Here is a 15,498-nt window from a genome sequence, read left to right on the forward strand (position 1 = left end):
TTCCATCTTGCCTGAATTTATTCCAGTCTTTCTGTTATTTCTGTGAAGTGTGTTGAAATGAGAATTTCACTACCATGGAATATTGTATTGAAATCCTCAGAATTACAAATTTAGGTTAATCAATCGATCCTGAAATTAATCTGGAGCTAAACCGATTATCTTAGAATCCTTCAGAATGCGGAGAAGAGATTAAGGAGTTATAGTATAATGTTTCATAAGAAAGCCGGAATTAATAAAAAATAGAAGTATAAAAAGTCAATTAAAACGCCTTTCGCACTTTCAAAAGGAATTTAGTCCTATTTTTTTTAATAAAAACAACAGAGATTTCTTCTAGGCCTTGTGAATAACTTTCGTGATTTTTTAAAAGATAAATTGACACATAATATGAAGAATGTGTGGAAAGCCTTTCTTATGTGCTCACTGACAATTTCATTTTCAATAATTTTGGAATTCCTTATATACAGGGTGTTTTCTAAGTACGGTTTGTGATTTCGGAATAAATTCTTATGGTATAAAAAAAATCCGTATAAACATGTGGCCGGAGACCCTTAGCTTTCGAGATACAAGGTGTTGAATGTTAAAAAAACTATATTATTATTTGAAATAACTTTAGAACAGTCAATGCTAGGTCCCCTATTTTTTTAATTATTATGTATTGGTAAAGAGCTGCATTTTTACCATAAAATAAATTTTCATTATAAATATAGAACCCGAATGGATTTTTTAACATTTTTTATTGTTTTCAGGTTCTCCTAATATTTTACAACAAAAAAGTCTCTTGGTTTTTTGTTTAATTCTATCACATTCTCAGAAAAAAAACTTGCTGATTTTATTAAGCTGCAACAAAAACAAGGTATATGTATGTATGGCATGCATTTTCTGTTGTTTATTACTAGTTCGGCATCGAGATCTTGGCATTTTGCTAGTTATAAGTTGCGAATATAAACTGTGGATTAGATAATAAAATTCGCAAATTAATAACTTGACCAACGCTGAAATGACTCAGATGCATTAACTAACTCAAGTGACCGGCGGTAGATGAAAAGTGTCTTTTACTTAAAATGCAGTTCTTTACCAACGTACTAAACTACAAAACTTTAAAAACTTAGCGTTGACTATTCCAAATTTATTTTAAATAATAATATATATTTTTTAATTTTCAACACCCTGTACCTCGGCATCTAAGCATTTCCAGTCGCATGTTTATAGGAACTTATTTTCTTTAAATACCATAACAAATTGTATCCTAAAATTACGAACCATACTTGAAAACATATTTCCAGGTCAATTAAATGATCTCAAAATTTTTTTGCAAATAAATCTGGGTTATAAAGCACCCTGGAAAATGAGTAAGAGAAATTCAAGATCATTTTTTCGCTTCAAGAGGAATTAATGAAATGTTTAAAAACCAAATTAAAAGAATTTTCCGCCGCCAAAAGGACAAAAATTGAATCCATCTTTCTGGAAAAGTAAGAGACATGCTCCTTGATATCGATAAGCAAATTATTGGTGTTTTATCTTCTCGGAAAATGCACTAATGGCGAGTTTCTTGACTGTTTAAGATCAAGTCTGAAGAGAAACTTGCCATATTTACAAGGAATGAAAAGGTCTGCTACAACGGGTTAAAAGATGTTCAAACCCCTTGTGAACTTATATATTTACACTCTTGAAAACTTATGATACATTATGGAGATCCCTCTGCCTCTCTTTACTGAGGCCAACATGAGGCGGTTATCCACAGTTCACCGAGGCGAAATGAACTTTTCTGGCAATAAAACCGTAATAAAGGTGCAGTCTGGCGGTCGAAACGGGGGTTGAAATATGAAATATGATGGCATAGGCGTACCTGCATCCCCTATCGAGCGCCTGCGCCTTCGACCTGAAGATGCGTCTGGGCGTGGTCTCATACGGGAAGCGTCCCCCAAACTGTGTGGCTAGATAATACGCCACCAAATTCCTCGGTAATAATGTTCAAAAGGGAAATTCTAACCGCTGCACGGTTCACTTAACGTCTATTATGAAACTTTTTCCGGAAATATTTATTATTAGGAAAGGAAATTTAATTTTCTATCCTGGAACGTAATTTGCCTGAAAAAAGATTCATTTATGACTGGGTGTCTACCTTGAAATCGAATTGAAAACCTGTAAGCAGCGTATTCGTAAACATGATTAAATAGTAATTTAATTTTCAGAGACCATCACAACACCATTTATATCCCTAGGAGAATTCATGTGAAGTTTTAACGGTGTGGAAATAAGGAAAATATAGTGGAACACTATGCTGCTCGGAAAAACGAATAAATATTTTGTGAATCGTATGGTTCTTATTGAAAACAATCTAAATTTAACGATAAGAAAAATTATAAAAACGGGTAGTGAAATTGATCTGACTGAATTCTGAAAAATGTTGAGGAGGCCCAAATGTGTAATATTTGACTAGAAATTATACAGAAAATCACCATATATTATAATAATATTGAGGATATCCGGAAATGCCGGGAATACCCAGGAATTCTACGCTGATCTAATTGGTGTTCTGGGGAACTTTGGCAAGACCCAATGGAAAATTTTGGCAAACGATAAAGAAATAAGAACTGAAATGAATAGAGCATATTTTTGAAATATCCAGGGTAACTTTAATTTTGCAGTTAATTTTTTTTATTATATCGAGAATAACGCCGGTTATGCAACGAAGCATTATTATCTCAAAACCTACTCCATGCATCTCCATTTTCAACTTTTTGATTACCTCCATCAAAGCAAACAAAAATTTAAACACAAACGAAAAAATGGAAAATGATTTAAATCCTCGCTATCCCCCCTTTTATCAAACAAATCCGCCCTCCTGGATGGATATATCAATTAGCAAAACTAGAATTACAAAAAATAATCACCAACGACAGGTAATGCATAACCAAACGGTTGGCAATAACAACAGGTAGACAAAACCTCTTGTTAACGAGTTTAATCTTCTCACATGCATTTCCATCTCTAAAATCCTGGCTAATTGGATAAAAGGGTTGGGGCATTGAATAATGTCCATGTGGACTGGCGCTGATGAACTTTGATGATATTATTACTATAGAAACTTTTAGATGCTGTAGAATAATTTTAATTATAAAGCTGGGCGAAGAGGGAAAAACCGAGAAGCCGACAGTTTCATTAATAGTCCATGTTTAACATTTAAAAGGGTGGTTGAGGTAAATCTGATGTCAAACTGTCTTCGGCTATAAATAGGGTTTTTAACTGGGAGTTAATAGAGATGATCTGGAGAAATCTCCAAGGTCGGTCCACATAAAACAAAACCCATTAAGGTTTTTATTACCCTCTGCTAAATAAAACCTTTCATCGGGGATGCAGGGCGACCAATAGAAACATAATTTTTCTCTTAACCAGTTCTCGACTGTCTCGACGGGAGTCGACACCACAATTTCTCATTTAACGATGTCATTTACAGGCACTGTTCACACTATGGACAAGAGCTCGACTCGTTTTGCTTTTAGTAACTAACATTTCTTATAATGTTCAATAAATCACTGCGCAGGAAAATTAGAGTTGAGGTAGTGAATGGCTATATAAAACCCTCAATTATTTCCTGTACCCGACCAGTGCCAAAGTGTTCCCTTTGCAGGAGATTTCATACAGGGTTTGTTTAGATATTTTATTTTGTCGCTTGTTGTTTTTGTCGCAATTGACGTATATAAAAGCTTGAGGTGTAAAAAAAGTGGCTTTAATTTGTGTTTAATTGCTTCCTTTATTATTGTTAATATCAGTCGATTACAATAATATTAATTCGTCTTCGTTGTCATTCCATCAATGCAATGGTTATTGCAGATGGTTCTAAGACAAGAAAGGATGGTGATGCACTGATAGTATCCGAAACAGTGATTGACAAAGTCAAGGTTCTTGCTTAATTCTGCTTATTGTGATCCACTACTAGTCACTAACTCAGTGATTGTGAACATCAAACTCTATTCAGTTCTATTCATTGTGATCGACTGGTGATCATTGACACACTGATCCGATTCAACAAAATCCAAGCTTCGCTAATGTCAGGTCAAATTCGCAGAATCACAGGCACTATATTCTGCCTCTCTTTAACCATTTGTTGAGCCACCCTGTACCCTAAACGATCCTCGTAATTCTAAATTACAAGAACGTAATTTACATATCAAGCCTTGCTCTGCTGCGGAAAGGGACAATCAGGGAAGATAAAATCCTGTTTTTAATATGTTTCTTCAAGTGGCAGCGCAGGCCCATCCAAAGCGGCCCCTTTACCGAAATAAATTTTATATATCTCGTGACTTTTAGCTTCACGCAATTACTTATTATTAGAATGAGTACGGGGGCTTTCGCTTGTAGAACTAAGTGGCATTCACCCCCGCATTCCACGCAGAGCGGAACACGAGAGTGTTTCATTGTTGTGAATCGTAGGGGTGCCCGGGCTCGGCCAATAAAGTAGGGCCATTTATCACTGTTAATAATTCCCTACAGAACTGCTTTGATTTCTAACGTTTTACGGCTTGTTATTACGGTGCGTTATGGGGTCGGCGCGCATTCCGATGCCGCGATCCGGTTTTGATCTCTGCGATTGTTCTTTGTGACCGAATTTGAGTGTATGTCTCCCTTTATGTGAGTCACCTTTTGATCATGATTCGCAAAAGCGTGATTTCTTTTTGAAGTGACGAAAAATTCTCAGCGAATCCATGTAACCCTGCGCCTTTATTCGCAACAATTTGAAATTATTGGAATGCCCTATAGGTACGGAGTATTCCAAAAAAATTCATGGGAGGCCCAAATTAGGTCTCCTTTTAAATGGAGCACACGCTTTGTGGCCTATTTTGTGGCGTTCTACGGACGATCCCTATGGAGCATGTCCTGCATCAATCTAACAATTTTTGAGATAACGAAGACTAAAGTGGTGTGTAGCTTCTCGACGAATTAAAATTAAACTGAAAAACTGCAACTCAAAAATTTCAAAAAAGGGGAGGTACTCACTTTTGGCTGGTTTTCAAACTTAAGATATCTCGGAAACCGGCAAAGCAATTGCCTTACAAGATAGTTTAAATTAATCGTCTCGATGCGCTTATGATCCTATGTAAACGGAGGTACAATATATCTTTTGGTTTCCAATATGTAGAGTCACATTAGTATCTATTTTTCCGATTTTGAGAGTGCTATAAAATGGCGGTTCCCAAAAATGCTTTTCCAAGCTTCCAGGACCGATTGAAATCTCCAAGATCAACATAGGTTCCATAATTACGCCATTAAACATTGGCCATAGTTTTTCATCCTTAGAGTTCTTTTTTTGTGTTGATCAACATCTCTTGGATGCCTTCTATTAATTTAAATTGTTGACTGGATAGCACATCATCATTTTGTCTCAGTTTGTTATGTTCAATCCTCTACTTAGGCTGATGGCCCGAATAATACCAATAACTTTGGTGAGAACCGAACTTCTTCATAAATGTTGAAGAACTGTATTCTTGGATTAACTCTCTTTTCGGTTTGTGATGCACACAGGTAAGTCTGATATTTTTCCTGTGTTTGTCCTCGATAAATCTTAATTTTCATTTGTAACAGTTAACGGATTTTTAGAACTGGTTTGTCAAGCAATGAAGACCGATTCCTAGGGTCGTAAGTTGATAGGTTTATAGTTCATAAGTTTTTCCTCATCTACAACTTAATGTAAAGTTTAAATTTCTCAGGTCTACCAAATGTCTGGGCAATCCAACCCTTCGGACTGGGATTTTATCATTTGATTTAGTTCAATACCAATTTGACGTCAATCAACTTAGAACTTTCCTTACCAATTCCTTCTTGAATATGAAGGATCAAATCGTCTATGTTTTTAGAAGTTAGAAACCTTAAGAGAAATATACTATATTTATCATTTATATGCATATATAATACATTTTTAAATTAAAAGTATTTAATATTTTTTAACCAAATATGCTTGGAAACACATAACTCGCGATAGTATGATTTACAAGTCTTTTTTTGGAAAGTTACAATTTTTGAAACTTACTACTATATCAATATCTGCGAACATTTCAACTCTTGAGCTAGCTTATCCTTTTTTTAGTATCTTTTTAGATATTTGGGGCATTCTTAAGGTAATTTGAGAGTGCACATTAGGATTATTGCAGAGGGATATTCTCCGATATCAACAATCATTTCTTCTATACACTAGTCACACAATTTCTGGATTGTAAATATGCTTACCCATATATATGCAAAGTATTGGTTTTCTTCTCTCTGTTAAATTTCACTTTTCAATTTACAGCTATGTCTGCATTAGCGATAATATTCATAGTAACGTATTCCATGGCAATAATCGTCGTGTTGGAATCAGAGGGCCTGTTCCTCCCCAAAAGAGTAAAGCACACTAAAACTACTAAATAAAGCTTTTAAAATACATAATTTGCAGATGACTCCATTCATCAACGCTAAAGAAAAAGTAGTTCTGGAACCGAGGAAGCGACCATTTTGCAATGCATTCACTGGTACTGATACATTTCATGGAGAATTTAAAAATTTAAAAAAATTTTGTCTTCTATTTAGGTTGTGGCAGGAAACGTTCAAATTTGCCAGCTATATCGTCGGACGGTCAAGAAGTCGAAAACGCGATCGATAGTTTGCTAGAGCTAAGTGCTGAGCCTGCAGTGGAAGATCTGTCTAGACAAATTATGTCAGAGGCGAAGCTGTGGGAGGCTATACAAGAAGCCAAATTGGAACTGAAAAAGCACCATCGACAACTGCAGGAAGCTAAATCTAATAATGGAGAAACCCAGGAGGTTGCCATGAGCCCGGACAGAAACTCCGCCAGTTCTTGTCTTATACCTCCCTGTTATTCTCTTTAATTAATTTTTAGAACATCTTTAGTAAAATGAGAAAACATATTATGCTATTTGTTTTTAATTCATAAAATGATGTGGAATTAAATGATATTTATTAGTTATTTATAAAATTTTATTAGATTTAGCTCCTGAAGTGTCATCTGAACACAAGCAAATAGAACCATCATAATTGCAGGAAGAATTTCTGCCTTAAAGTAATTTATCTATATTCTATGGAACGATCAATAGTTTGAGAGTTCATGATATTGTGATTAGATGGCGTGACTTGAAAATAAACTTCAATAAATGCATAAAATTCCACTTCAACCCCATCTAGCAGCATTCTCATGCACCTACATAAGTTGATGTATCATGGTATTCATAGCATTCATCAAATAGATATTTTTGTATAAACTTTGATGTTTAATCATCTCTAGCAATATCTCATGAGTACTCATAATTAGCTAGACTGCAAAGATCAACTCACTTCGCATGGAACAAACTATATAAATCTTTGCCCTTTAAGCTTCGCCAAGAAGTTAAAAATACGTAGATACATCTTCAAATAAGCAAAGCCACTTGAGAGCCCCAAACACGTAAAAATGTAAATTAATTTGTAAACTAATTTAACTTTTTCCGAAAGTGAATCTTAAGACGCAGTAATATATTGATGGACGGGATGGCATGAATACTGCAAAGGAAAGGGTTGTGTATATTATCAACAGATTTCTAGAGGAAGTCCTGCATTATACATCGTTGTATGGTAAATATTAAATACGAGACAAAGTCATAATCGCAATTTTATTTTCTTTCAACATAGCAAAGTTCTTTTGTTTAACTAGCTGCTTGAATGATTTCTTTGTAATGAACACGTGTTACATATAAAATTCTTGAAAAGCAATTATCTACAGGGTGTCCGGAAATAACGTCGAAGTATTTTGAGAAGTCATTCTAAAGATTAAAATAATAAAAAAAGTTCTTATAAATATACCCCAAAAATTGCTTTTTACAGGGGACTAGAACCCCTTAAAGAGGGAACTCTGAAGATGGTTTTTCGCAATATTTTCGAAACGGTTTGCGCTAAAATTCTGTAATTCAGTATACTTTAATAAGTTGGAATGAGAAAACGTTTTTTGCATTAATAATAACTGAGTTCAGTTAGAGGTTTCACATGCAGGGAGTCTGATACGTGAATGTTGCCCTAACTTTTATGTTTGTGACATTTCTTAATTTTTGAAATTAAATTACTGAATTGCAAATATTTTTAAGTAAAAAAGGTTCTCTTATTTCATCTCCTTAGGATAGACCGTTTTCCAGAAAAGTGGGTTTTATGAACGGATGCATGAATATATGGACGTCGAAGCCTATGAATAAAAACGTTAGAGAATTCATTGAGATAAACAGAGACCATTTTCAACATTTGTTGTGAATAAGTGATAAATCTTTAATAACGTTAGTCTTGTTATTGCTGACTAATGAAAAAACTCCTATTACAAGGATGCCCACTATGTTTATTAAGATGCATTTCCATGTCCATGTAATCGTACATGTACAGGTTCATAAAAACCCATTTTTCTGAAAAACAGTCTATCCTAACGAGATGAAATAAGAGAACCTTCTTCACTTTAAAATATTTTCAATTCAGTAGTTTAATTTCAAAAATTAAGAAATGTCACAAACAAAAAAAAGTTAGGGCAACATTTACGTGGGAGACTTCCTGTTTGTGACGTCCCTGACCAAAATCTATCATTATTTTCACAAAAAAGTTTTTCCACCCCAAATTATTAAACTATACCGAATTTAATCATTTTAGCGCAAATTGTTTCGGAAATATTGCGAAAAACCATCTTCAGAGTTCCCCCTTTAAGGGACTCTATTTCCTTTAAGAAGCAATTTTTGGGGTATATTTATAAGAATTTTTTTATTATTTTAATCTCTGGAATCAACTCCCAAAATATTTCGAGGTTATTTTCGGACACCCTGTCTAGGGACTTTCGAAGGTCGAACTAACATAACATACTATGTTTAACAATATTGCAACTTCAAGCAAGAAAGAATTATAAGGTATTTTAAGAACAATAGCCAGTACAACAAGAGGTCATAATTCATTTCCAGCAAAAATATATTGAATCTAGGGAGACGTATGTATGTCTCAACTTTTGCTCAACCTAGACAGAGCAGAAATAACTTTCAAGTTGGAAGAGCGGATAATCGAGATTATTAAACTCAAAGAGCTCATGGAGGAGAAAGATAGTCCTTTTCTAGGGTATTTCAATCAGTCTAGCAAATAAAAAATAAGTGCAGGACACAACTTTGGGCTACTTAAGCGGGAAGATTAGGATGCTTGGACATATTTCCAAAATTAGAAAATAAGATATTTCAGACCATTAAATTTAGGACCGACCTAAACAGTGGAAGAGAAGAAGAAACAGTTTCCTTCTACGAATACAGAGATCCAGAAGTTATTGAAGATAAACACTACGAATACATGAAAATTACTGTGTAAATCCAAAATTGTCAGAAAATGGCTTGTTCACGCCTCTTACGACGATTATTCATAAGTGATAAGAAAAAAGAAACTTGTAAAGGCAGAAGAGGAATATTTGACTATCAGCCTTTAAAATTCTACAAGTTACCACCCAAGGTCTCTTTTAAACATGAATCTACAGTGGTATGTTATTCCGGGATCCCTAATAGTGTCCTCGGAGCCACCCAGGGGCTGCAAAATAGAACTTTTTCTACCTGCTGACTACGCTCCAATATTCTTGGCAATAATTATGGATAGATAATCGCCTCAGCCATCACTGTAGATCTAAACTAGCTATATCAGGAAATTTCGCCCCCTTTTTAATTTTAATTTACTCTTTCAAGTGTCTAAATATGGATCTTAATTTTTCTGAATTCTGGCTGGAAGCGGACGTTTTCTGATTTCTGGCTTGACGTTCCCTGCCTATAGGGGCTCCTCGGCGTCCTTCTGAACACTTCTTTCTTCGTCAGCCGTCCCCTTTTCGTTGGTCGGTTTGGAAAATAATGAAGTTATAATAACGTTGGTTAGGGTAGGATAAATGACCCCCCCTTCTAATGATGAGAAGGGAAGGGTCATTTGTCGGGAATTACAGTCAGAACTAGTAACCCGCATATACATGTATATAGGTCTTATCCAGGTCTTTCGGGAAATAAGAGTGATTTGTCACTCCCCTTCAGACAAACAAAATTTTTTCTTCTTCCTATTTTGACTCGAGTGGGTCAGTCTCTTGTCCATGCTCTGTCTAACGGCTGGTGTTTTGGCCTCTTGTGCGGGATGGCACCTACTGGCTCATAGTTTATATCTCAAACTACGTACTAGGACTGTAAATTAACTTCCCTCAACTTCTTGAAATATTCTTGGCTTTAAAAGCAAATTAGAAACTTTGTGTTTTTAATTAATAATGGTTTGATTAGTACCGATGAAGCCCATTTCAAAGAATAATTATCGTGAAAATGCAACCAAAAACCCCTTAGAAATATAACATGAAGTATTAATAATTATCACTCTATTTTTTATGATTTAGACCGTTTTTGTGCTAACTAAAAAGGATATAGATAAAGCAGATAGGATTACCTGATCAATTGAGCTTTTGCCTCATGCCAAACAGATGCTATAGCTCACTGGATAAATCCTTAACTAATGAGCCTTTTTGCAACGAGGGGAAGTAGGTGTAATTAATTACATAATTATTAATGTTAAATAATACGGTGCAAAAAAATACACCTACAGTCGTAAATATCGACATTCACGAAGCTGTAGCATGTGCTTTTTAGGATTAAACAACAGAAAAAGTTTAAAAACCGATGGCTACAAGAGGTAAAAACTAAATTGAAAGTTGAATTAAAAATTTTTAAACGATATTTCAAATGCAAATTACTACATGGAAACGCCATACCCTTCATATAAAAAAATCTGGAAACAGAACTAAATGCTTTTTTGTTGCATCTCTTTGTTTTTACTTCGATTAACACCTACTTAAGTTTATGCCGCACGCAAAACCAAATACCTAATCCCTGATGATTACGTAGCTCGTTCCAACAGTCCATAATTAATACCAAAATAGCTCAGATTAATGCAATATTCCCTTTTTTATTTAATAATTGATATTTTCTTGCTTATTTACACCAAAAGCGTGATGCACTTTTAAATACTTATACAAACAAAAATTGGTGTATTCGGCAAATCCGGAGGAACAAGCTCTACTTCTTTAACTCCGCCTTCACATTAATATTAAAATGCAACTCTTCTTATAAGTTGAGGTCGCTTGGACTTCCGATAACATTTTAACGCTTAACTTTGCCACGACATCAATCAAGAGGTGATTCAACATGAATAAGGAGTTGTTAGTGACTACCGTTATCATACTTGGTAAGAAAATACCTCTTATTGCACATTAAATTCTAGTTTCTTTTATACACTTAGGGGTTGTGTGGGGTGAAGCTGAAACTTGCAACTCCTGCGGTTCAGAATGCCAATCGGCCTGTGGCACACGTCACTTCAGAACGTGCTGCTTCAATTATTTGAAGAAGAGAAGCATCCCTGAGCCATTACCTACATCACTGGATCCGAGTTTAAGGTTGGAATTGTGGCTGGCCAAATCCAGATATCCTTATTTCCAACCCAAATCTTTTGGAAGCGACTCTGGGTACTTTTTTGATGAACTAGAGAGCAGGAGAGAATGAGGGACTCTTCTATGTAATATTTTGTAGAAATCTAATGTAGTTTGATTGAATAAACTGAAAGCGGATCTCCTCTTGAGGGTAGTAGTTCCTCATTCTGTGGTATATTTATCCAGGATATTGTGGCATTTTTGATTTGCATAATACGTATGACGTCATTGCCTAACTATACCTACTTTACTAGAAAACAACTCCGCACACGGATCAACCACCAATATGCAAACAGGAGATTGCTTTAAAAGTAGCGGATTAGTGATTAAAGCTCGAATAAGCTCTTATCAGAGCTTTATTCGACTGATCTACCGTTTCTCTCTCTATAAAATCAACAAGAATAATTTACAGCTCCGCTTACGCATTAATAAGGCGTTATCAGATTTACAGAACCTACGTGTGTATAAAAGAAACATTTGCCCCTAAAATTTCCTTTAGAGTATTTGGTTTTAACGAGGCAGAAGCTCTCTGTGTTAACATGAAATTCGGTGATCTAATTATCGTGGTGGTGTTCATTGTTGGAATAGTACATACCTGCAGTAAGTTAGCTCAAATTCATTAACACTCACTAAAGTAATAATTTTTGCAGATTCTCTGAAGATGGATACACAAAAACTGATTCAGGAAAGGAAGAAATCATGTAATTCTTGTGGGATCGAGTGCCGCAATGCTTGCGGATCTAGGCATTTTAAAAGCTGCTGTTTTAATTATTTGAAAAAGAGGACCGTGGACCCTGAAGTAGTGCCTCCAGGTTACGAAGAGGAATCCAAGGGATTTGACGAGCAGCATGCATTATACGGGGAAAAAAGTTCAACGAAAATTTCAGATTATGATTATAACCAATTGGAATTCTGGAGTTGGTTTTGGGGCAAAGAATATGAATAAATACTATTCTGATAAGACAGCACGTATAGTTATTAAATGAAGTGAATGTTGATGGTGTTTCAATTGAAAACTCCTTTTTTGGGCACTACACACTTTATTCAAATTTTAAAAATAATCCTTTTAAACCTACATAAAGGAACAATAAGTGTGATTAGATGTAGACAATACTGGCAATTTTGGGGTTCTTTGGCAATTCTTCTATACTTATGTAAAATGAATCAGGAAAATGAACTAGTCATAACGAAGAAAATTATTTGCTTTATAAAAGCTATTGCACTGTGTTCTCACAAGTAATCTTTTAACTTGAAATGTATGTTGTAAGCTAATTTTACTGAAACACCGTGGGTTCTATTTAACAATCGGGATTCGCTTATAACTAAAAATTGCAAATGGCAAAGTTTCTCAATTATTACAATATAATACAATAGGTTAATGCTATAGAGATCGTCCTTAATATTGAATTAAAGAATAATTGCATCATGCTTATTCTCCCTATGCAATAAAACTACCATCTTGCAAACCACTCGTTTTATCACATAGAATTTGGTGTTCCCCTTATTGACTATTTTAAACTATCAGTGCAAAAACGCGAATACTTATTAAATCGAATGTGTGCTGACTTCTCCAGTCAAAGTGTCAGTCAGGTAGGTAATTTTCAGATTGCGGACTGAATGCTGTTTTTCAATAGGGCTATTTACCGTCCACGAGATTACCCTTACTCCTTTTGCACGCCATTGAATTATTACTTCCCTAAAGGAAACAGTCAAGTGTCGCATAGACAAACTGGCACCAGTACTTACGGGCTAAGGCAATCCTTATGTAGAAGAATAACTGAGATCCCCAGCAGGTAGTAAGTAAACTTTGGCAAAGCCCATGAGTGCAGGAAATCGAAGATTTTTAATAAGTAGTGTTTCCAGAATTGAGTGGACCTTCTAGGGCCTTTGCCCTCAGGGTATTTGAAGTATTCATTGGCGAATATATGAGGCCTAAAGGCCAGTGAACACACTATTTTGGAATCTGATTTCCTAATCTATAGCAGAATGGATAGAGAATGTGATTTTTTTGTAAAAGAATACTTACAAAATAAATTATGTTGGGAAAAAAAGAGCTGACAATTGCGTTAGAATAAAGGTTTGGATACCTTGTGTATAAATCTAAAATTATGGCCACCATCTAGAAAAAAAAAATTATGTTGGGATGTGTTTATTTGCAATAGAAAAGGAAACGGCGCAGGAAATGAGGACAGTCAGGAAATTAAACCAGAAATAGAAGTTTGTTAAATATTAAATTGTCCAACAATCACCAGAATTTCATTACAAAAATAAAATCACCAATATAAATATAGTAATTAATTGTTTTGCAATTAAGATATATTTTAGTTAATTTGGCACACTTCACATTAGTAAACATTAAAGGTTTAGCCTCAAGTTTGTACATATTAACTCTGGTTAATTCAAGACTCAGAGGTCATGCAGGAATGTGAAGGAAGTTTAAATATAGGAGGAAGTCAATGTGGTCAATTCTCAATGAATGCAAAGCATTCAATTATTCTGAAGTCATTCATTACCTTTGCATTGTTATCCTTGACGTCAATAATCATTCTCTGCCCATTAGCTAAGAGTTTAATTACAGTTTGGTCGAGGGTGGGAATATTAGTAAAACCAAATCTTTCCCTAAGAAAAGCAAATGATTTAAGCCTTATATGCACTCTGGGATTTTGCAAAAACCTTTGAGTTTGTTCATCATTATAAATAGATATATTCTCTGTATAGGAATGTATAAGAAAAAGTAAGAGACAGATTGCTAACATATTTAGGTGCACACAATCGAGGTATTTCAAGGTTTTTCCCAGTTATCTTAAGATAATTCTAATTTTTTAGGTATCTTCAATGAATTTTAATGTACAAAAATTAATAAGCAATCTACTCCTCAGGAAAAATGAGTCTTGCATGGCCTTACCTTAATGGATGTTTAACAGATATATCCATGTTCTTCAATACTTCATAAGATGTTTTACTCACAATTACATTGGAGTCTGCCATTCTTTCAAGGGTGGAATCATGAAATACCACTGGTATTCCATCACTTGTTAATGTTACATCAAATTCCACAAAGTCACACCCTCCTGTGTGACACTATATAAAAAGATTAAGAATGCTACAACTCAGGTTCTCATTCTTACCATATCAAAAGCCACCAAACTATTCTCAGGCGCATCTAATCCAGCCCCTCGATGAGCAATAGTTTTCACTATGTAACTTTCAGGATTTTCATTTGAAATCAGGTCTTTCCCTACAATAGCCTCAAGAGCGTCCTCGGGAGGTTGAGGGACCTTAAGAGCGTAAATACCAAAAACAATTAGGGCTGTTATAAGAAATCCCAGGGGGATAAAGCTAGTGAAGATTTCTGCTACGATGTGAAAACAGCCATAAAACGCGAACACTATAGTTAAGGAGCCAGGTATTAGTTTGAGTATCGGTTTCAGCATGTTGGAAATTGTACTATTTGCTGCTTCTATGTGATGTTTGGGTTTTAAACTTAAATTAAACTAAATTTCTAATAAAGTAAACAAACAAATCTAACCTAAAAAATGGAAATGTCCAAACAACAATGACAACGCCCACTCATCATGACTCGAATAGACCTATCTTTTTTTCTCATAGGTAGATCGTGAAAACACAGGCAAGGATAGGCAGCAAATAACGTTCTTGAATTTATTTTACCAGGTCGCGATTAAGTTTTGAATTTATTTAACAAGATTACAATTATTATCCCAATCTTATTTCATTATTTATATTTTAATTATCACTAATTAAATTATTATTAATTAAAATAATCACTAATAAAAAAACATACCACCTAATTAAAACACCACATTATAATTAACATATATTAAATGCAAATTACTTGTTAGCTTTGTTGCGGTTGTTAGTTTAATTAGGTTTTGGCAATAATAATAAAATAATTACAGGTAATTTACATGATGTTTCTTCCTTATCTTGATGATCTGGTGACTGCAATTTTGACCTTTTATGTATGGCAGTGAAAGCTTTTTGTCCGATTTCACTATTAAAGA

At 34.6% G+C, this 15,498-nt stretch overlaps 2 protein-coding genes across 2 annotated transcripts; one reads left to right on the top strand and one right to left on the bottom strand.

Moving 5' to 3' along the window:
• The first annotated feature begins 3,617 nt into the window (after positions 1-3,617).
• CCAP (Crustacean cardioactive peptide) lies at positions 3,618-7,161 on the top strand. Its single transcript, XM_066391266.1, has 4 exons — positions 3,618-3,646; positions 6,287-6,378; positions 6,431-6,506; positions 6,565-7,161. The coding sequence occupies exons 2-4, from the start codon at positions 6,289-6,291 to the stop codon at positions 6,861-6,863; spliced, it is 465 nt and encodes a 154-aa protein (XP_066247363.1). The 5' UTR covers positions 3,618-3,646; positions 6,287-6,288; the 3' UTR covers positions 6,864-7,161.
• A 5,342-nt stretch (positions 7,162-12,503) lies between these two features.
• LOC136409623 (glycerophosphodiester phosphodiesterase 1) lies at positions 12,504-15,033 on the bottom strand. Its single transcript, XM_066391252.1, has 6 exons — positions 14,605-15,033; positions 14,382-14,557; positions 13,990-14,095; positions 13,503-13,595; positions 13,223-13,452; positions 12,504-13,172 (listed from the first exon to the last, which is right to left on the bottom strand). The coding sequence occupies exons 1-6, from the start codon at positions 14,908-14,910 to the stop codon at positions 13,022-13,024; spliced, it is 1,062 nt and encodes a 353-aa protein (XP_066247349.1). The 5' UTR covers positions 14,911-15,033; the 3' UTR covers positions 12,504-13,021.
• Between the last annotated feature and the right edge of the window lie 465 nt (positions 15,034-15,498).

This window comes from Euwallacea similis, chromosome 6 (genome assembly GCF_039881205.1).
Source record: "Euwallacea similis isolate ESF13 chromosome 6, ESF131.1, whole genome shotgun sequence".
NCBI classification, from domain to species: domain Eukaryota; kingdom Metazoa; phylum Arthropoda; class Insecta; order Coleoptera; family Curculionidae; genus Euwallacea; species Euwallacea similis.